Raw genomic sequence first — 21,442 nt, 5'->3', positions numbered from 1 at the left:
TGTACATGATTATATGAAGATGCAGTGGAACTTATTCATGAATTTATTGGCGCATGAAAAAAATAGATATCGTAGAATTCTTTCTGTCGATATAAAATATTATCTTAGCTGTATCACAAAAAAGTCTATACAGTAGAGTTTGTGAGCCTGCGAGTCACGCTCTCCGTGACTCTGTTAATTTCATGAACTTTGCTTTTTGAATTAAATGTCACTTTGACGTCGGTATTTAATTTAACAGTATTGTTATCTTATCGTGCGATCCGTGTGTTTTTAGTACAAAAGATTTAGTTGTCTCATAACAACACACGGACACGCTACCTAGTGTATTAAAATTTTTAAAGGAATTTACAAAGTATAAAGATTATAAAATTTGAATCTACATTTACGTTCACGTCTTATAAACTTGACTTTTGAGAGATTACTTACTTGTTACAACAATGCCAATGCATTTTAGATGCTTCAGTACAATATTAACATGTTTTTATACCTAGAGAAAAATAATGTTGATGTTTCGCTTTTTGGCTAATCTAGCGCTCGGACGTCCGGCGCACCATGCGCGTCCGGACGCCCGCTCAAGTGCTCAACACCCCGCATCCGCTTTCGCCCCCACCCCACGCGCACGCCCCCAACGCGCCCCTGACCCAGTCTGCTAGCCCTTCGGCGAGCCGCATGCCCCTAGCTCGCCAGCAGCCCGCCGTGTCCGCCTTCATACTGCCCCACGCGCGCGACGAGCATGCCCCAGCGCCCCCTGAACATAGCACCCCCGTCCGTCGATCCCCAGTGCCTTTGTCCGCTAGCCCCCGACAAGCCACGCGCCCACGTCCGTTGGCTCGCCCCCCTCCCCCCAACATAAAACACTCAAATAAAATACTTGCAACAATATGAAACAACCGCTGCAACATAAAGACTAAAGCAACTGAAATATTTGGAACATATTATTGCAATATTTGTGTGAAGCATATGAAACAACGCTCGAATAAAACACTTGAAACAACATGGAACAATTGCTGCAACATAAGACTGAAGCAACTGAAACATTTGGAACATATTATTGCAACATTTATGTGAAGCATAGAAAATTCAGATCAGAACGATTGCAACATATGTCTAGAAATAGGTGAAACATTTTGAATAAATGCTTATAATATACCTTTGAAACACTTGTAACATATGCAACATCCCCTGATCTACTTTTGCAACATCTATATGATTCAACTACAACATACCTCTGAAATGTCTGAAATAATTGAAACATACAATTGCAACAGGGGGAAGAAAGAGCCTGGCGCGGGAGTGCCATGGCCGTCGGATCTGAGGGTGTTGGGAGCTCCTTGTGGGGGAGGACGCCGGTGTCAGGAGAGGGGCGCCGCCGGGGTGGGAGAGGGAGGACGCCAGGGTGGGGGAAAGAGCCGCCGGGGTGGGGGAGGAGGAAACCGGGGTCGTGAAGGAGCTATCAGTGTGGGAGAAAGGCACCGCCAGGGTAGGAGAGGAGGATGCCGCGGTGGGGAAGGGCACTGCCGCCGGCCAGGGAGGAAGCCGGTGGCGCACACGATGGAGAGGAGCGGGCCATTGCCGGTCATGAAGGGAGCGAGCAATGCACACGATGGAGAGGAGCAGACGCACATGATGGAGAGGAGCAATGTCGGCGGGGAGAAAGAGAAATACGTTGGTTCTTAACGATCGAGAGTAGTTTTAGATGGGCCACGAGGGGGAGCGAGCCGCGCAGCTCCGTAGGCCCACAGGAGGCGCATCTGGACGGGACGGTTGCACAATATCCAATCACTATCGTTAGCAAAAACGATTTTTTCTCAGTTGATTTTGGAAATATTTACGGTGCATCCTCCCCTATTTGGCTTAGATAGATGATGGCGTGCTTGCAAAACGAAATTGCTGGCTGGAGATCCTAGCCGTCCGTATCAATCTAAACAGTCCAGGTTCACCAAATTTTAACTCTTTCTATAAACCCACAGCTGTCCGCACCGCTCTCCAAATCCCAAAACCCTAACCCATCCACCTCCTCTGCCGCCGCCACCATCACCGCGGACAACATGGGAGGAAGAGGAGGAGGCGGCGGCGGCCGCAAGGCCCGCAACTTCGCGACCTTCCGCCTCTTCCCGCGCGCCGGCGCCGCCGACCCCAACGACCGCGTCTTCGTCCGCGTCGACAACAACGACTACACCGTCCCCGGGTTCGCCGACGAGGACTCCTTCGACTCATCCCTGTCCGACCCCTCCGCCGGCGATGGCAACTTCCACTCCGCCTCCGGTCCCCTCCCGGAACACGTCCGCCGCGAGATCCTCGAGCTCGGCCTCCCCGACGATGGTTACAACTACCTCTCCCACCTCCGCGAGCTCCGTCCCGCCGCCGCCGCCGCCTCATCCTTCGTCCCCAGCTCCACCGCTCGCCCCGAGCCCCTCCCGCTCGATGTCAAGGTCACTCTTTTTCCGGCCAAAGCACCCGTCCTTTTAGCAACTGGAACCGGAACGCTTTAGTTTTTTTTCCCCCTTTTCTATGCGCAGGCTTATGATGCAAGTAGGGTACGGGTTGGTCCCAGCGACGGTGAACTGGACGAGGGGAAGACGATGTGTAAGGTGGCTGCCAAGACTGCACCAGTGAGGCGAATTGAGAAGGCTGTCGACCCAGATGTCGCCAGGTTGCTCGATGAGAGCGATGTGTCTCATGTTGGGTCTGAGGATGAGGGGCTGGAGGAAGATTTTGTCATCATAGCTAACCGGGCTGAGGGGGAGGAGTTGGAGGAAGAAGACATAGAAGAGATGGAAGAGTGGAATGGTGTTTTGAGTGATGTGGAAGAGGAGTTCGATTTTGAGGAGGATGAGCCAAAGCCAAGAGTGAGACGATTGTTGGATGAACAATTTGATCTGGTGAGCCTACTTAACTTAATTCTCCCTCTGTTTCTTTTTATATAAGGCATAATAGGATCTGGGGATGTCTTTTGAAACATCCTATGACCATCATTTACTCTTACAATACTTCATCAATTGCATCAAACAGTTTCTTTAAAAATATATGTGGAATCCAAACCTGTTTATGTAACTTCAATGTACTAAGTATGCATATAATTTGACTAATTATTGGTCAAAATCTACTAAGTTCCTTTTTTGAATCCTAATAAGTCTTGTGTTTTGACACGGAGGAGTAATTTTTAACATTTGGTCTTTTGTACATTTGGAAAAAAAAATGGTGAGTTTGTGTTACATGTTATTATGTTGAACTTTCAACATGTCTGTTATAAATTGGGAAGATTATTTGGAATGCTGTGAGATTATATGCACATAATATTAAGTAATACAATTTCTTACGCAAAAAAAAAGAAAGTTCTCATAGCTTAATATGTAGGCATAAACATCTCTGTTGTGTCAACTGTACCTCTGCTTTTATAGTTTTTTTGGGTGGGGGTGTAGTTTTTTTTATATGGTAATATCAAGGCAAATTGTTATGTTAACTATAGATATAACTAAAGCTATTTCCCCTTGTATTATGTTGGAATCTACCCTGTGTTACTTGATCTTTGTTTATTTATATATAAGTATAAAACTAACTGTGGGCATTTAGGGAGAAGATTTTTCAGGGTTGAGTTAGGCACCTATCAGCAGTAATATAGAACCTCTGGACAGGAAAGACAACCAATTCTTAGTTAACATACATGATGCCTCATCAGCCATTAATGTTTATGACATTTATAATATAGCCCATTACTCCTTTGCTCAAAGTTTTGACTTAGATGTTGTAGATGCTGTGCTAAAAAATACTTCTTGTGAATAAACTTTCAGCTTGCATTGGAAGAATATGGAGACAGTGATGATGATGACAGGGTTGTTAAAGATGGGGAATATGAACTGCCAAGTGAGGCTATAGATGAACTAAAATTGTTCCAAAGTCAGAATGTATGTGTTGATGAAGAATATAGAACACCAGCAGATTTTGTTCGTCAAAAACAGGACTCAAACACAGCAGATGATGTGGATGAATCTGCTCGTGTGATAAAAAAATGTGCTGAATACGCTGAAAGATATTTGAATGAAAGTGCAGAAGAAGAGGTGGCTGTACTTGTTTCGGAAAGCAGTGAGGAATCTGAAATTTGGGACTGTGAGACCATTGTTTCCACATTCTCTAACCTTGATAATCATCCTGGGAAAATTGAAACTCCAGGAATTCCTAGAAAGCGGCTCCCTAGAGTTTTCCCTGGAGAAACAACTACGACAAATGACATCATCAAGCTTCATGGGAAAGAGAAACTGCCAGTAGAATACCTGCCACAGAGGAGAAGAAATGGTGAAAAGAAGAAAGTAAAGCCTGTAGAAGCTTCTGTCACTGATAAATTTAAAAAAGGTGCTGAGAACGAAACAAAAGAGGAGAAGAAGGCAAGAAAGGTAAAAAGGTTTCTAGATGGACCTTATGACTATATATTATGCTTGATTGACTAATGCAGAAGTGGAAAAATAAGTAAAGCACGTTTATATTGTTTAATCAATTGGTTCTTCATTGGGCCAGTGGGCCTAGCTTTCCAAGTTGTGCATGTGACCTAATTTTATTTTGTAAACACTTCTATAGAATAGAGATAAGCAACACGAAGTATTTAGTTCATGATGAACAATATGCATTAACTTGTGATAAATAGTGTCAACCTTTGGTCACAAGGAATTGTCTGTTGGAGATTTTGACATAGTATTTAACACAGAATTTTGGCTACGTTCCTCTATTGCATATTTTAGATCATGTTTTTTTTAATGTTATGGTATTTTGTTTTGTTAAGACAATACTCTATTAATATATTAGTTTGTGATACAAAGTTGATGTCATTCGATTTGTATTCAAAAAGTACTTATTTATGGTTAAAAGTTTGTATCACAAAAATGATAGTAATTATTGGTCAAAGGTTTGTCCTAACAAAACAAAATACGCCTTAGATTCACAGATAACGGGAGTAGTTACTTCCTGTGCCAATCCTACTCTGCACAACTGTTCTAATGTCAATATAGTAAAAAATATCGCTAGCTGATGATTTCAAAGGTTTAAATTCACTCATACCAGAATGACGATTTGGTTATTTGTATTGCATTTTGATCTTCCAAATGGCTTATAGTTAATAAAGTTATCATGCAATGATTCAATGCCTCTCTTTGTCAAGTGTTTTGCAAAACTTTCTTAAGAAAAGGTGATTCACAAAACCTTCTTAAAAAAAGGTGTTTCGCAAAACTTTCTTAAAAAAACGTGATTCACAAAACCTTCTTAAAAAAGGTGATTCGCAAAACCTGCACGGCAGTAGATATCATTTATCTTTATGGAACTGATGAAAATTATTTTCACCAGTCTGACATTTTTTACCTCTGGCCCTTTGCTACCTTTAGGCAGCAGTGAAAGAAGAAAAGAAAGAAGCCCGGAAAGCAAAGAAAGAGCTCAAAGGCCTGTATAAATCAGAAACACAGAAGGCTCAGAAAGTTGCTGCTGTTACTGGACCATCTTCCATACGATTAATGTAAGTCATCATTTTGATTGTAAATTTCATCCTGTCAGCTAAGTAGACTTATAGGCATTGAGTCGTTGCCCTAGAATCAACCAAACTCGCTTTGATCCTGATGGCCATGTTCTCTCTTTATAATGAATTCAACCGTCATCTTATGCCCTGTTTGATGTGGACTTATTTTGGGTCATACATAAACAATTAGCTTGGAGATACTGTGGAAAACACTTTGGGCTGCTTCAGATCATGACGTGAAATTAAATTTGTTCTACTTATACCCCTTTACGGATTCTTAAATGAATGAGTAATGACTATAACAGGTGATGGTTGATCTGTGGCACGTTTACTGATGGAAGTCTTGAAATCCGAAAGACCGCCTGGACAAATGCATCAAAGCTACGAAAGATTTATGATACCCGGTCATCTCTGTGCCATGCTCGTGGATTTTGTTGACAACATACCCAGTGCATAGTACTATTATATAATCCTGTTGCATCATAGAGCTTTTGTGTCTTCTGAAACACGACGGTTGCTATGCTATCCAAAACAGAGGCATTGTACTATATATTAATTCAGTTAATTGGAGAAGATATGAAATTTATAGGCACTTATCGAAAACACTTATCGAAAGCGTGTCAGATCCTTCGGAGACAGGTGATGTTGTATGTCCTGTATGTGGGGTTGTATTACTTGTGCTTGGTATGCGAGACGAATGATGAGATACCGATCAGGGAGCTCCATGCTCGCCTTATATAGCCAGCGGGCAAGGGTTACAAGCTATGCTCGAGCTCTTTTGATTTCGAGACGACCTCGAGCCCAGCTCGCGAGCCCTAAACAGTGAGCTCAAATAGCACACTAAGACTCGTCAGCCATCTCTTATCCCATGCATCTCTAATTTTTTTATTTTCATTATCAATACTTTTCTATTATGGTAATATTTCACTTGTACAATTGATACAATGTGATTTATGTGAAAGATACTATTTATATTGCTTTATTTCAATAAATTTGTAAAATTTCTCGATTGTTTATTGTTTATTATCTTGTGAAATCAGGGGTGAAGCTATATGGGAATTAGGGGTACAAATGCACACTCCTAAAAAATGAGAAAACAATAATTGTGACTAAAATTTCACCATATATGCATCTCTTCCTTCAAAAAAAAAGAGCACAAATATATGCACTCAAAAGGCAAACACACGCCCTCCTTTATTTAAATTGTTTTTATCTTCGCCGTTGTAAAATAATTATGGCTACTTGCAAACGAGACTCACAGAGCCTACTCAAGCCGAGCCCGAGCCCTACTACAAGCTCGGCCGGATCTCAGGCTTGGCTTGAGCTTTTGCCAAGCTCGAGCTTGAGGTGTTAGGCTCATTCAAGCTTGGCTCTTGTACAGTCCTAACAACAGATCATCCCGTGCAGTCCAAAGACTTGCATTTAAACTTGATCAACTCTTTCACAGTGTCACCAACCGATATGCTAAAACAACCAAGTTCTCATCGGATCATCCTGTGATATCTATAGGTGTGCACATCTTCATCTTCATCCTCACACAATGTCATAGGATAATCCACCAGATAATGCGATGATTATCATTTAGAGACGGAGAGAGTATCACTAGATCATCCTATGATCAATAGGAGCCAACTCCGCTGATACATGGTGTCACTGGATGGTCTTCATCAAGCACTTCGCTGCACTCTGAACTTCAAATTTTGAATCCATTTCAATTTAGAACTCCACCAATTCTACTTCTTTGACGCCCTAATTTCTCATCTTCTAGAGCTATATAGTCCAAGCTTTCACTAGTGTGCATCACTCCCAATACTTTTGGTTAAACCCTAGATCAAGCTACTCATCTTAGCCCCTCTGTTGAAGTACATACAAAGGAAAACAAAGGCCTATTCTACTTTTAATTGCATTGCAACACCAAGTGGCACTTGGAGTAATATAATTGTTAGCCTTTGTGAATATCTTATGCATCCGATATACTTAGAAAGTTAGAATCCGACAACAGGGGGCAAAATAACCATTGTGACTAGTCAAAACAATACCCAACAAACACATGTTAATGACAAGAATAATCATCAAAACCAAATGAGGAGCCTAACTGCCCTTCCTTTAGTTTGATTTGAGTATCTGTTTTTAAATATATATATATATATATATATATATATATATATATATATATATATGGCACATAAGACAGGTCATTTGGATAAAAATAAACTAATTAGCTTGTCCTAACTATCCAAAGGTAGTATGCTTAGCTTGAGTCTTGAGAACCATGTCTCCATCGGTAGTTCCAATGCTACTGGTACTAGGCAGCGGTAAAACCGATTGTCAGAGCATATTAGGACAACTCAACAAAAAAAAAGGTGCAAAAACTCAAAATTGATATGAAAATCCTCCATTTAAAGGCCAAGGATTTGATCCTGGAACTAGGAAAGGCAAAGCAAGCATCAATAAGGACAACAAAACCTAACTCACAAATTACTCGTCCCTAGAAATCAAGAATCCTTATAGATAGCTGATGCTACTGCAGCAGACTGAACAATTCAGAGAAACAATATATTCCAGGCTAGAAAGATGAATTTGAAGGCTTTGCCACTCCAAAGAAAATGAGATCACGCTACCCTTTGACGTTTGCTCAAGATGTTCATTTATATTGGTCATGGGGAGCACACCTTTCTTTCTTCCAGTGCAGATTACATGGGGCTTGGCAGAGTCTGGCAAGTTATGCGCTCCTATATCCTGAACCACTAAGACCCCTCTGACATCTGAGCCTCCAAGCCAACACAAATTTCAGATATCCCTCAGCTCAAATATTTTGCCCCAAATAGCCTCTGTAATAAGGATTTAATCTGCTCCTTGCGCTTAGCAGCTGCAGAAGCAGATTCAACAACCAAAGATGCATTTTACAGTAAATTTCTCACTAAAAAGGACATGATATTTTGGGCCTTTATGTGATCACAATGACATTTTTGAGCTTCAAAGGCACCCGGCACAATCTAGCAACCTGTCAGCTCTGGCTATCTTCGAAGTGCACGGAATTTTTCTCGTTTGCGGAAACGCTCAAGCATGATCTCATCACTCGCAGCTTCTCTCCGTCCTGCACCAACACCATCTGTTTTTTTAGTATCTGTTGATTTGCCTCCTGAACTTCCACTAGGCCGAGAATCATTATCTTTGTACAACCCAGGATTCTCTGCATTATAAGGAAATAAATTTAGCACACTTAAATGAGAACAGAAAGGATCCAGATGATATGACATGCTTAGACACCCTTGAATGATAGAGCTCAGAAATAATATCACTATCACTGTGTATTGCAGTAATCTGCTGCAGCAGAACGGTGCACAGAACATAATCTATTTTTTATATTCTAATAACATTCACCATCCATATCCCTAACATTATGTCAATACTCCTGCTACTGGTCCATTGAGTATCTACTTTCATTGTAGGGTACGGAAATTTTCATTTTATTGTCTAGTTCCATCTAGTGGGTTCCAACTATAACAGCCAGATTAAATCTTTTTGTAAATAACCACAAGTACTACTCCCTCCGGTCAAAAGTATATGAAGTTTTTTTTTTACTTTTTTCATTCTTCATTCAAGGTGCGACTTTGACTATAACTTTGTATTAAGAAATAGTTATAATGCCTAATAAATATATGTGATTATGTCATTATGGAAGTGTTATTCAAAACAAATCTATCCATATCATAATTATATCTTTAAACTAAATACTTTGAGAGCTATTAGTTGTCAAAGTTTCAGAAGTTTGACCGGATTTTAGTCAAAGCTAGCAATAGGGCACAATAAGTCGCTCTATAATTTGCCACTAGCGACATAAATACAGGACACTTTCCAGCGCAGTCAGAGCAGAGGACAGCAAGAGAAACCAACAATATTCAAATTCTCCAGGAAGAATTATATCCATACTTTAGTGTACTGAGCATGTTTAACTGGATTGCAAAGCTGACATTTTTGTCATGGTCAGCCAGAGCAGAGGCAACACAGGACCACTCTGGGGCTAACAGATCGGACATGAGGGCTTAGGCAGCCTGGGCAGTAACAGACTCAAGTTGATAGTTACTGTACTTTCTTTAATCACATATCTTATTCGAATTGAACTAGTTTAGTTTCGTTGGTTCTATATAGCTTAGCATCTGTCATCATTAGAATTCAAACATCAACAAGAAATCTGTTGCCCCAACTCCATTTTCTCCAGACGCCCACTGTCCACAGGTTGCCACCACGGCACCTGGATGCCGGGATAATTAATCAAAACAGGGCACAACATTTGTTGCGTATATCAATCTATGCTGGATAAGTTTGGCACTATTTTCTCCTCCATTCTCCACAGACGCCCACTGACCATGTTGCTACCATGGCACCTTGATGCCAGAGACATGAACTTCAATCACAGAACAAAGCACAGTAGTCATGTATGACGAGAAAATCTAAAACTAATCTTTATGTTTTACTCAAAAGGTCCATTTTTTGTTTCCGGACAATCCCCTCAAACATATAATGATATAAATCTCACTTTACCCCCTAATGACATTTGCCCCCTTTTTTTTCCTCTTTGTACACTCTTGTGCATCAAGTTGTAATTTGTTGCGAAATATCCACACTATTTCTCATGAATATTTGCAAATATTTAATATCTTAGGTACACCCAACTTTTACAATAGGTATAATAATTTCATAAATATTATGATATTCACTGTACAATGGCATCTATCATCCCACAAAATTTCAATTTACAGCTTGTATACAAATAACTCGTAAAAACAAAATGTCAATACGGAGTGACGTGAAGTGGTTTTTGTAGTTTGGCACCCAAGACTAAAACAGAAGTTATCTGGAATGCAGAAAAAACTTCAGGAAAGTAAAATGAAGTTTTTACTTAAAAGAAAGAAAACAATCTTGAATGAGAATACTGGTCTAAAATAATTTGTGGTCAAATAAATCTCAAAAGGGATTATCAACAAAAATGTTTGTGCCACAAGCAGGGATGTTGGAGGGTGGTGTAGGTCATAGTCATGGGAAACTGGGAAATACTAGGACGTGGTTGCAAAGTTCTAGGGTCTAGATGACAAAAAACTTTCCTTGTATTAGAGAGAGCTCCCTGACAATTTTCCAAAAACTGCTGAGAAGGATACTTGGTCTTTTATTCAGGGTTCTGGAGAATCTGATACTAAAAGGCCTATCCATCTTTAGCAGGAATCCTGATTCCTGATGGGAGTATTCTTTCATATTTTTCTACAACGAAAAAAACCGAACTAGCAGCAAGCTAGATAAATAGTAAATAAAAGCTGGAGTTATCAAATACTTGTCCTGCTAACACACTGGATTTAGTTCAGCGAATGTTGGAGTATGATATATGTAATATGTCTCTTCAAAATTTTATCTGGATGCAAAATCTTAAGCTGGCTCAGAAACAGTCAGCACGCTCGTTGTGCTCCCTTGATGCCTTCAAAAGAGCAAGTGAATTTCAAAATGATTCCTCCAAAAAACAGAGATAGAAAAATCTTTTATTTGCCGATATAGGGGCAGTTTGTGTTTGCTTTATTGTCATGTACTCATGTGCAGTCTTAAGCAGTTGTAGCTTGTAGGAAAGCAGTCGTGAAAATTTTAATTGGTAAATCAAGTTTGGTTTACATAAACTATGACACTATGTTATGCAAGTACTATACAAATACGATATTGCTTCCCACACATTTGTTGTGTAATTGAAAATGCATTAGTGTTTCTATTTGCAACCTAGATTGAAAGAAAAGCAGCTAGCCAACTGTCAAGCCCTGAAAATTCTAAAGGCAGTTCTACCTAACAAGATTATCCTAATACATATCAATATCAGAAGAAACTGTAGAGTACCTATGTCAATTGCTATATCTGGTCCAGTTGTATACGTCTTGTCTCCTTTTTTTTATTTCTGGCCTTACATTTTTATTTTTTATTTCCCACATCAAATCATATGATTTATCAGTAGGGTTCCCTCCAGTTTCTCATCAAAATAATCTTGAAAAGGGGCATGTAACAAACCTCTTCGCAGTTTCTCATCATATTCTTTACCACGGTGGAAATAATCAGCACTGTAACTTGAAGGAATGTTTGAATCTGATTTTGGTTTACTCACAAGCCTTTTCTCTTGCAGCACCTTTTTAGCTGCCTCAGTTTCTTCGATATTTCTTAATTTGTACCTGTGGAAATACAAAAAATGATAACATGGAATTGCATGTAATTGTGCATCTACCTTTGAAAAGAAAGTCTATTACTAGAATAAAATTTAAAGGGAAAATGGTGTTCTTGCCCCTTACACACATGTGTAATTGTGATTTTGCCCTTGCTTTTCTAACTTTGTGATTTTGCCCTTAACTGTAGCAAAGTCAACGCGTTTTTGCCCCTGGTCAACGCGAATTTGCCCCTGTTTTTACCGTTGACCAGGGGCAAAATCGCGTTGACTTTGCTACAGTTAAGGGCAAAATCACAAAGTTAGAAAAGCAAGGGCAAAATCACAATTTCACGTCAAAGTAGGGACAAGAACACAAGAGCCCCAAATTTAAACTACAACACAGATAAAATTATTAGAAAAACCGAGAAGCTCTGCCTAGGTTACATTGTTGGGTCCATGATGCTCATAGAACTGTGGTGATGCATGACATATCTTTGTAATGGAGTCCTAATTTGAACATATCATTGTTGTATAGTTTAGTCACAATAAATTAATGGTGAGTGAATACATACTGAGATCAAGTTCTGTGTCTACCAATCAATGTATGTCCACTTAATCATAAACTAGACCATTAGCTAGTTTCCTTCTTCACACAATATTCTCAAGAAATTGTTGGCTGCAATATGTAAGGATTTCCAGCCAAATTATCAAAGACAATGTTAAGTGTGGACCAGACTTTTGTCAAACAAAAACAAATAGTGCAATAGAGAAAAAAAATGTTGGGTAACGCACTCAATGGGCAGCTGAACTTCAGCAATGCCAGTGGTCCATTGTGTCGAGCTCTCCTCTGAGTTCTTCTTCTTCACCTGCAAGGAACAATACAACTGGTACCATCATTGCAGTCCACAGAACAACGTGCAATTCTCAGGTTGAGGAACTCGGTTGAGCCACAAGCAAACCTTGAGGTGGTCTGGCACGGTGTAGAGCTCGTCCACATGGTCCATCTCTTCCTTGTGTCCCACATCAACCATCTTACCCCTCTTCTTCGCCAGCTCGGTCTCCACATACCTCAACCTTCAGGTTAAGTCCAACACGTACTCGTGTCAATTCCTCAATCTATTAGATGAAACAACCTGCGTATACAAGTGCAGCACAGTACATGTTGGGGTCCTCGATGGTGACGGCGGTCTCCTGAGCGAAGGTGTCCTGGAGGACGAGGTCCTCCTTCTCAGCCTCGCCGGCGGCCGCTGCCCCACTGCCCACTCGACCACGGGCGGAGGACCCGTTAGTGGATGAGGCGGCGGGGCCGGAGGGGATACCCAGCTTCCTCTCCCGGAGCTTCTGCATGTACTTGATCTCCTCGAGGGCGACGCTGCGGTGGGAGGAAGGGAGGCAGGCATCAGCGAGAAGGCCTAACAAAGCAAGAGAGAGGAGTGGATTGGAGGGATGGGTACCGGCGAGTGTCCTCGTCGTCGGAGCGGTCGTCAGTGTCCGGCTCGATGCCCCGCTTGCGGAAGTTTCTCGGCATGGTGGGGAGGTGTTGCCGTGTTGGGCTCGGGCGGGATTTGAGGTAGGGAGAAGGGTCGACCGGGTAGGGCGACGATCGGCGGGGGTGTGGCCGGCGGCGAGGTGTGCCGATGAGTAGAGCAGATTTGGGATTGGAGGGTTTCAATCCCAAACGAGTTTTGCAGGTCCAGGGCTCCGGACCTCCGGTGGCCAGGCCCAGGTGAGCCCGGCTCGGTTGCACAAACCACAAAGATGAACGGGATTGAGTTACAGTAACTGCCATGTGGGCCGTCCGTCCTTTGCCCGTTTTAAGCTTGAGTTTCAAGCGCAGTTCATTTCGGTTTACCAAATCCCCAAATCCAATAGATAATCTCAAGTTTTAATAAAAATCTACCTGCATTGAATCTATAATCAAGTGTTACAATTTAGGGTATATAGTTGAAGAGTCAGGTACAAGTGACTGTTAGATAGCTTTTCGAGGTGAGTGACTGCTAGGTACCAAATGAAACACATCCTTATGCTATATAGGTCCCGTTCGCTGGTCTGAAACTGGCTGAAAAATACTGTTTTGGCTGAATTGTTGTTAGAGAAAAATACTGTTCCGACTGAAAAAAGAAGCCGAATAAATCGAATATGGGGTAAGCTGAACGGGGCCATAATTAACATTCTACGTAGTCTTTTATGAGAATTGGTCTAAAAATATATTATTTAAGTAATTGGTGCCCTAATTAATGAACATAGAAACCATCTAGGTTCATGGTTAGGAGTGCCCTAACATCTAATGTGGAACTAAACTCCCGATAATATAACATTAATATACACATGTACCGCCATGGGCCAAATAACTGAGCCGATGTCAAAAAAGTTTGTTTTATCTTAAGTGGAATTATCTTGAGCTTACAATATTTTCACGAGAATCACGTGGGTTAAGAACATGAAGGAAAAATAAGTTTAAACTAATACTATGAATCTAAACAGGTTTGTTCATGATCTCGCAAACATGACACTTTTAAGTGAGCTTTTTACTTAAGAAACTATTGTGTATCTATGGATAAGCCCACTTGCATCTCTACTAAGTACGTGAAGAGGAGAAACGATGGACTGAGTTTAAGTTCATGTTCTTATGCTGTGAGACAAACCTCACTTACGAAAATTGGCAAAATAATAATAATTTCCTAGGTACAAGCAATAGGGGCTTTTCTAATATTATCTTAATATATCAAAGGAAACTTTTGTGTGTTTTCATATCCCGACAAAAAATGGATATGTTCGAAAGTGGTTATTGTAGTAGCACTGTAGACAACAACAACCGCAACCAGAGCATAACCAAGCATGCCCATTGTTTGTCTAACATGGCTCTCATCTACATTGTATTGACTTGCTTGGCTAACCTCCAACTCCAATAATTTTTTGGATGCCTAGCATCCTAAATCTATGGAGAAGAGTAGTGTTGTAGACGATGGAAGCCCTAGCTTACCACATGTTGTAAAAAGTCCCAATCCCACGTAAGTTCTAATGATATTGATGTAATTTGTAACCACACCGATGACTGTCCAAAAATATTTACACTCAAGATTTTTATTTGGCGTAACATTTTCTATTGCACTTGTATGCTCGAATCATATCCACTCAAGATGAATTATAGTCATATACTTAGGCAACAACGAGAGCGTGCTTCGATTACACTCATTTTTTGGGCCACACGTGCAATTTGTTTCACGACAACGGGAAGATTTCAAGGTGTAGCCAAATAAACTGCTCACTCCGTCTCTAAATAACTGTCGTCCGGTGGTGTACGTGCCACAAGTTTGACTCGATTTGTAAAAAATGCGTGCAGCATTTGTATTTTCAAATAAATTTATTAAAAAACTAGATTCAAAGGTCTTTTCAATGATACTAATTATGTAATACTATAAATATCAATAGTTTTTAATATATATTTAATCAAAATTATTTTTCGGGAAGCGACGACGTATATTTAGGGATTGGGGGGTAGACGCGTTCAACTTAGGCCCCTTTGGCAGGGCTCTTGGAGGCTCCGGCTCCTGCACTGTAGTGTCCTGTCGGCCGCCCACGAGCCGATAGGTGACCACCGTAGCAGGGACGCCGGAGCCAGAAAAACGAGCTTATCCGGCTCCATGAACAGTCCCGAGCTACAGGGAGAGAAGGAAGTAGGAGTATGAAAACCGGCTCCGAGCTACAGTGTTTCTACAGTGATTGTCAGCGCGGAGCCGGAGCTGTCCAGAGCCGTGCCAAAGGGGACCAACATTCCATGGCTCCCAAAGTCAAAACACGGCGATGGTCAATTCTCAAGCCGTGTGGCTGCTCGCCATAGCCAGGCATGACGACGCTGTGCAAAGAATACTTAACCAGGAGTGACGGGATGGAGATGAGTCAAATGCAGTAATCTTCTAGAGCTGAACAGTTACCGAGTAATTCACCGTTTCAACTTTTCAAACAAAAACAGTCATCAGTAGAGAACTCACAAGCCACAAGGGGTTCGGGTTTTGACCGACCACAAGACACGCCTGCAGGAGTGCAGATTACTCCTGATAGTAGTAGCCCACCAACTAAACACGGATCCACCAGGTGGCAACAATTTTTTTTTGTGCTTGCTGTTGATATTTTTCTCTCAGAACCGTGTTTCGGCTGTTTTTTTTTTCCAAGCCAACGGGGCCGTTGTTGCGGACGGTGGAGCTCGCTGCATCTGACCGGGCCGGCGGGCCCACGTGTCAGCGTCCGGCGGCCGACGAGCTTTCCTCGCAAAGTCGCAACTCGCAAGCCTCTCGCGGCATTCGACGATTCGAATCCCACTCCCACGACACCCGTCCCATCCCGTCCGCCGCTGCCACCACCAGCCAGTCCACCCGCGGCAGAGCAAAGCAAAAGCGCCACCGAGACGAGAGGCCTCCGCCCCGCGCCCCCGCGCGTCATCCGCCGCGGCCGCGGGCAGGGGCAGTTCCGTCCGACGCGTCGCAGGAAGCCCCAGGGTGCAATTAACGCGGGGGGCGGTTTGGTCATTCCCCCTCCCACCTCCCTCCCCTCCCCACTCCGCGCAGGCGCAGCAGCAGCAGGCCAGCAGCGTACGCCCTTTTTCTGGTTCCGTGTGCGGCTGTGCGCTCGCGCTTTTCTTCTCCTTCTTCCTTTCTCCCTCTCTTCTCCTTCCACTGCGGCAAGCTTCCAGAAATAAGGGAACCGGAGACCAAGGAGCCAAGTCGCTCCAAATGCTTTGATCCCTCCTCCATGGCGCGCGTCCTCCCGCTCAGCATCGAGGCGGGGGAGATGGCCAGGTACGCGCGCAGCGGGGCTGCTTCAGTTTTTTCATCAACTTCAGATTACCTCTCTCCTTTATTCCCCCTGGAGATTTTGCTTCAGCGGTAGGCTTGAGACATTCTGGTCGGTATTTCTGTTGTTTTATTTACAATTTCCTTTTGTCTTTTTGAGGTGTAGTGTAGCTGCCGCCCGCCGGCACAGGTGGATTTCGCTTGTTTAGGAGGTTTCGTTCATCCGTCCCAAAGTCGCCAGCTGCAGATTGCGTACAGGGAGGAAGATGTTCTTCTTGCTCCCTTCCGCTTGGTCGGGAATGTCCCGTGGCCCCCACCTTTGCCTTGCTCGGTGCGTTGAAGTTTCCAAGAATGGCGGTAGGTGGTGTCTTCGGAGCAACGGCCGCCGCCGCCGACCAGCCACCGGAGCTGCCGAGCGTTTGTGCCACGCCACGCGTCGCCGTGTGGTCACCACGGGTGCACCCCACGCGTGGATCTTATCTTATAAAACGTACTGTACGGTCGTAAGCTTGGTCGAATTGGGGAGCATAATTATTAACGATGTTCCAACTTCCAAGTTACTACAATCATATCCAATTTCTTAGTCTCTTTCCTAATTATCTCGATTGAACCACTGGCCGTTGCACTGCACCATCCGGTGGCTGGTTTCAAAGACTAGTGTGGTGGATGTGGATGAACATGAACCGATGGACAAGTGCAAGTGGATGCCTTTGACAATCTTGCTAGGCGTAATGTTTGCACTGATATAGTTGGAATATTACGTCAAATAAAGAAGACAAAATGGAAACTTTTGTGCGGGTAATTCGACTTTGTTTCACTAGGGTCGTCAAATATGACTTTGAAATAAAGAGGACAGGAAATGCAGGTCCTGTTTTGCCTACTAATTTTAGCCAGAGAGTACCAGCACTTCAACTTCCATAGAGACTACAATCTAGAACCTATGTTCCCCTTATTCCGGGGCCAGGGATTCTATTGTGCATGCGTAATACCCTGGTATTGTATATACTGCAAAATGAGACCTCATTTGTCATTACAGTAACACGTGAGCCATATGAGGTTCCTTAGTTTCCCTTCTTGGATACATGCTACAAGTATGCCACAGCCTTACATTGACATGTTAATAATTAATTTTCATAATGTTGCCTTTCGTTGATAAACAGAGGCGAAGGGGCAGTGGCAGACATGCCAAGGTCTTCAGCTGGGGCGTCATGCACAACAGTTGACCATTCTGAGCAGAACACAAAGGATGACGAATATGAGAGGCTGGTTACACGGGCTCAATATGCAACATCTGATGTTGGCACGGCAATTTTATCTGAGCAACCAAAGTCAAGATCTTTCATTTGGTGGATGAAAGTTCTGCTTGGCTGCTTCCTTCTTATATTAGTGGGTTATGTCTTCGTGAAATGGGGAGTCCCCTTTGCCTTCGAGAAGGTAAACACTGGTACTCTTTCTCACCACTTTTGCAGGCATTCTTTTCTGTAACCTGAAAGATCTTGTCATCTGCGTAGATGAATCAGATTCTTTGGGTAATGCTAGGACAACAACAATTAGGTTTCAGAGATAAACTGAAATATGCTACTTGGAAAGCTCTTAAAGGATAGTTACAAATTTTTTGTCTGATGGCTTATTTGATCGATCTGGTCCCTGGGGATCAAATCTACAAGAATATATGTTTCTTATGCTTGCTAGTTACTTCAAACTATCATGATAAACAATATGCAAGATGTCTTTACTATTTTGAATTAAAAACAATTAGATTTTAGATGTATATATATGCCCTAAAGCTTGTAGTTCAGAAATTGTCACTCAGTAACAAACACATGGTACCAGGGCCCATGTCTCATTGTATCATACAGAACTTGTTATTTTTCTCTTAAAAAGCAGCGGATATGTTGTACTTTTAATTGACAAACATCCTAGCACACTCTTATCATTTTGTAACAAGCAGTTGATATTTTGTAGTTTAAGTGAAATGTAATTTTTGGTCTATGTATCGATTGTGCCATTCTTCTTCATGCTATTTGTGTCTGTTCTATGCTTGCTCTCAGCATTTCTCCAATGTTGACACAGAAGGTACTTCGTCTATTTGCTGTAGGTTCTCTTGCCAATCATGCAATGGGAAGCAAGTGCTTTTGGGCGTCCAGTATTAGCTGTTGTCCTCGTTGCATCTTTGGCTCTCTTTCCAGTTATTCTGGTCCCTTCTGGACCTTCTATGTGGTTAGCAGGAATGATCTTTGGATATGGTTGGGGTTTCTTGATTATAATGGTCGGGACTACTATTGGCATGGTGGTACCGTATTGGATTGGCTCATTATTCCGTGAACGTCTGCATGTAAAATTTCTCAGCCTTATGTGTGATTTGTAATTTAAGAGGTAGATCTTTTCTATGACAGGATTATTCCCTAATTCGTTTTTTTTCTCTACTTCCTTTTTTTTAAAAAAAAATGCAGGTATGGTTAACAAAATGGCCTCAGCAGATAGCATTAATAAAACTTGCGGGTGAAGGGAATTGGTTCCAGCAGTTTCGGGTTGTTGCACTTTTCAGAATCTCGCCATTCCCATATACAATTTTTAATTATGCCGTGACTGTGACAGAAATTAAGTTCAACCCTTATCTGTGTGGTTCTGTTGCTGGAATGGTACCTGAGGCCTTCATCTATATCTACAGGTTAGATATGATCTCTATCACATTGCAGATTATTGATCCATTCAACTTAGCATGGCTTGTTCATCCACCATCTAAATCTCTAACCTCTACTTGTGTGCTGTAATTCTTTGCACATGATTCACATACTCAAAAACTAGCATGCTGAGTTTCTGACCATGAATCTAGTTAATCATTTTTTCTTATACGAGTTCACCAGTTGAAGGACATTTTGTTGGTACTCTTCTTATAAGCTATAATCTGACCATGTAGAAGTTAGTTTATTTGAAAAGTTTTATGTAGTTTTTTTGGTTCCCAGTAAATTCGACAGCTTACCCAACATACTTACTTCTTAAGTTACTGAATGCGCTCATATGCTTTATCTTAATAGGTACTTTGTGATTTGCTTATTTTCGCTATGTGTTTGGTGCAGTGGGCGTTTAATACGTACATTGGCTGACATGAAGTACGGCAACTATAAAATGACACCAGTGGAAATAGCATACAACGCCATTTCCTTCGTCATTGCTATCGTCCTGACAGTCGCCTTCACGGTGTACGCCAAGAGAGCTCTGAATGACATGAAAAGTTCGGACGGTATCGGTAAAGAAGAAGATCACGGCCCAAATGGCTCAGGGGCGCGTATGAGGAGTCGTCAGGAGCGTGTCGATGCACGTTCCATAGAACTAGATGTTGTATGATAGTGTGTTGACCGGGAGGTTACTTGGAATGAGGCAGGCAGGTCAGTAGGTGCATGGCGGGCAGGTCAGTAGGTGCAGGGTTACGCCAGATAGGTAGCTATAGGTTAGAAGAGGAGGGTTACGTCAGATATTTGCCCGGTTCGCTTGGCTGATAAGCCATGGATGAAAGTACCGTTGACTGATTTGTTGTGAAAGAAAAATATTGTTCGTTGGCCGAAAAAGTACGGCTTATACACACCCAGCTGACGTGGATTCGCATGCTTTGCCTGCACACGGCCATACTGAATCTGAAGGTGCATGACCACTGAGTTACTGACCGAGCGATGCTGCTCTCAGCGATGTTTCTGTGACCATTGTGCTGTTTGTGATGGAGACATTGAGATTATGTAGAGTGAGAAGCACCGCCTTTGCAACGAGCTACCACAGCGGGCGGACATTCCAAGCATATGGATCAACCTTGTCCTTGGTCTGAAGCTTACACTGGAGCTTCATGTTTGTTGAAGCATACATTGGAGTAGTACATTTGTATATAATAACATATACAACTGCTGATATAGTTAGAATATATATGATCTAATTTCAAACAGGAACTCATGAGGTCCGTTCAGCGATGTTCGGTATTTCGTATTTGGGATCTTGAATCTGTGCGTATATGCAGAATACAACTTTCCCCAATTCGTTGAGCCTTTTTGTCTTGCCGGAACGATAAAATCACAGCGGGCGAGCCCGGCAGCTCCACGCCGCCGCTACGCTTCACAGCATTCGAGTACATCTGAACTCATGTATCAACTCACACGCACGTGAGGTGCATCCACGCGTAGGCTGCAGATACATGCACCTGCAAATTTATTATTGGGAAAAATCCCGTGAGGCACGCGAGTGTCCATCCCCGGATCGAAGTCACACCCGGCGAGCGAGCCAACCGAGCTACGCTCGGTCCTCCGCTTCACAGCATTTGGGCCGGATAGCAAGCCAGTCCTCTGGGCCAGTGGGCATCATGATTCATCACTGAGTCTGTCTCTGCCTGCAGGAAATGCAAATCCACAGCGTAGACCGTTCGCGTAGACCGCGGGCGCAGTGCGCGCGGCGCGGCCAGCGCTTGTCGTTTTAGTGCCAAACCGCTTGCTGCAGCCAGTGGCAGCAGGGAGCGCTGCTATTTACAAGGGCTCACAGCACTGAAGGAAGAGCACGCAGCTGCGCAGTGGGCACAGAGCGAACTATTCTTTCGCCTTTTACTAAAGAATACCGTGTGCCCGCTGCACCAAGCAGCATACGCCTATTTTTGGAGGGGTCTTCCTCTCTGTGAGGAGGAGTCCAACAATTCAATGCAAAGTTTGTGGGTCTGTCTAAAATATGGGCTAAGATTGGGTTGTTCTTGAGGAGCCCAACAATTCAATACTAGTTTTGTAGGTACATCTAATCTAATTATAGATTGTAGTTAATTCATTATTACAACATTTATGATCTGAAGTTAACAGAATTTACATGTCTTCGAAAGAAAAAAATAAGAGTATATCTCTTAGTGTGCAATTCATGGAAGTTTCTGTGAGTTCTTTTTTCTCGATTTTAATATATGATTATATCCTATGCTGAACAATGTGCATTTGGCAAGAAGGAAGTGGTCATGTGAACCAA

General features: G+C 42.5%; 3 protein-coding genes and 1 non-coding gene across 7 annotated transcripts; 3 read left to right on the top strand and 1 right to left on the bottom strand.

Moving 5' to 3' along the window:
* Positions 1 to 1,981: 1,981 nt before the first annotated feature.
* Positions 1,982 to 6,104, top strand: LOC136498490 (uncharacterized). Of its 2 annotated transcripts, XM_066494415.1 has the most exons (5): positions 1,982 to 2,432; positions 2,520 to 2,882; positions 3,792 to 4,391; positions 5,370 to 5,497; positions 5,803 to 6,104. In XM_066494415.1, the coding sequence occupies exons 1-5, from the start codon at positions 2,049 to 2,051 to the stop codon at positions 5,804 to 5,806; spliced, it is 1,479 nt and encodes a 492-aa protein (XP_066350512.1). In that variant the 5' UTR covers positions 1,982 to 2,048; the 3' UTR covers positions 5,807 to 6,104. The 2 variants fall into 2 exon arrangements, with proteins under 2 accessions (XP_066350512.1, XP_066350518.1); XM_066494421.1 differs by lacking the exon at positions 5,803 to 6,104 and having other exon boundaries at positions 5,370 to 5,501.
* Positions 6,105 to 8,119: 2,015 nt separating this feature from the next.
* On the bottom strand, positions 8,120 to 13,429 carry LOC136498473 (protein COP1 SUPPRESSOR 2-like). 2 transcript variants are annotated; one of them, XM_066494405.1, is made up of 6 exons: positions 13,124 to 13,429; positions 12,829 to 13,041; positions 12,629 to 12,743; positions 12,462 to 12,535; positions 11,634 to 11,697; positions 8,120 to 8,690 (listed from the first exon to the last, which is right to left on the bottom strand). In XM_066494405.1, the coding sequence occupies exons 1-6, from the start codon at positions 13,195 to 13,197 to the stop codon at positions 8,505 to 8,507; spliced, it is 726 nt and encodes a 241-aa protein (XP_066350502.1). In that variant the 5' UTR covers positions 13,198 to 13,429; the 3' UTR covers positions 8,120 to 8,504. The 2 variants fall into 2 exon arrangements, with proteins under 2 accessions (XP_066350502.1, XP_066350499.1); XM_066494402.1 differs by having other exon boundaries at positions 11,540 to 11,697; positions 13,124 to 13,424.
* A 2,706-nt stretch (positions 13,430 to 16,135) lies between these two features.
* Positions 16,136 to 20,371, top strand: LOC136498457 (uncharacterized). 2 transcript variants are annotated; one of them, XM_066494387.1, is made up of 6 exons: positions 16,136 to 16,465; positions 16,626 to 16,649; positions 17,620 to 17,893; positions 18,558 to 18,794; positions 18,913 to 19,130; positions 19,540 to 20,371. In XM_066494387.1, exons 1-6 carry the CDS (start codon positions 16,419 to 16,421, stop codon positions 19,805 to 19,807), a joined length of 1,068 nt encoding a protein of 355 aa, XP_066350484.1. In that variant the 5' UTR covers positions 16,136 to 16,418; the 3' UTR covers positions 19,808 to 20,371. The 2 variants fall into 2 exon arrangements, with proteins under 2 accessions (XP_066350484.1, XP_066350491.1); XM_066494394.1 differs by lacking the exon at positions 16,626 to 16,649 and having other exon boundaries at positions 16,142 to 16,465; positions 19,540 to 20,370.
* A 628-nt stretch (positions 20,372 to 20,999) lies between these two features.
* LOC136512495 (U5 spliceosomal RNA) lies at positions 21,000 to 21,119 on the top strand. The gene has a single exon (XR_010773104.1). It is a non-coding gene; the product is annotated as a U5 spliceosomal RNA (small nuclear RNA).
* Positions 21,120 to 21,442: the final 323 nt, after the last annotated feature.

This window comes from Miscanthus floridulus, chromosome 1, assembly GCF_019320115.1.
Source record: "Miscanthus floridulus cultivar M001 chromosome 1, ASM1932011v1, whole genome shotgun sequence".
NCBI classification, from domain to species: domain Eukaryota; kingdom Viridiplantae; phylum Streptophyta; class Magnoliopsida; order Poales; family Poaceae; genus Miscanthus; species Miscanthus floridulus.
Note: the sequence above shows the minus strand (reverse complement) of the source record. Positions and strands in the feature narration are given on the sequence as shown.

What these genes read in the sequence shown, in the direction of transcription:
- LOC136498490 (XM_066494415.1), top strand. Translation starts at nt 2,049, where the DNA reads ATGGGAGGAAGAGGAGGAGGCGGCGGCGGCCGCAAGGCCCGCAACTTC. An exon ending in TGGATGAACAATTTGATCTG is followed by an intron (nt 2,883 to 3,791) that starts GTGAGCCTACTT and finishes ATAAACTTTCAG; the next exon opens with CTTGCATTGGAAGAATATGG. An exon ending in AGGAGAAGAAGGCAAGAAAG is followed by an intron (nt 4,392 to 5,369) that starts GTAAAAAGGTTT and finishes TGCTACCTTTAG; the next exon opens with GCAGCAGTGAAAGAAGAAAA.
- LOC136498473 (XM_066494402.1), bottom strand. Translation starts at nt 13,197, where the DNA reads ATGCCGAGAAACTTCCGCAAGCGGGGCATCGAGCCGGACACTGACGAC. An exon ending in ACCATCGAGGACCCCAACAT is followed by an intron (nt 12,744 to 12,828) that starts GTACTGTGCTGC and finishes CTTAACCTGAAG; the next exon opens with GTTGAGGTATGTGGAGACCG. An exon ending in TGATGAGAAACTGCGAAGAG is followed by an intron (nt 8,691 to 11,539) that starts GTTTGTTACATG and finishes CTTATAATGCAG; the next exon opens with AGAATCCTGGGTTGTACAAA.
- LOC136498457 (XM_066494387.1), top strand. Translation starts at nt 16,419, where the DNA reads ATGGCGCGCGTCCTCCCGCTCAGCATCGAGGCGGGGGAGATGGCCAG. An exon ending in GCTGCCGCCCGCCGGCACAG is followed by an intron (nt 16,650 to 17,619) that starts GTGGATTTCGCT and finishes GTTGATAAACAG; the next exon opens with AGGCGAAGGGGCAGTGGCAG. An exon ending in GCCTTCATCTATATCTACAG is followed by an intron (nt 19,131 to 19,539) that starts GTTAGATATGAT and finishes TGTTTGGTGCAG; the next exon opens with TGGGCGTTTAATACGTACAT.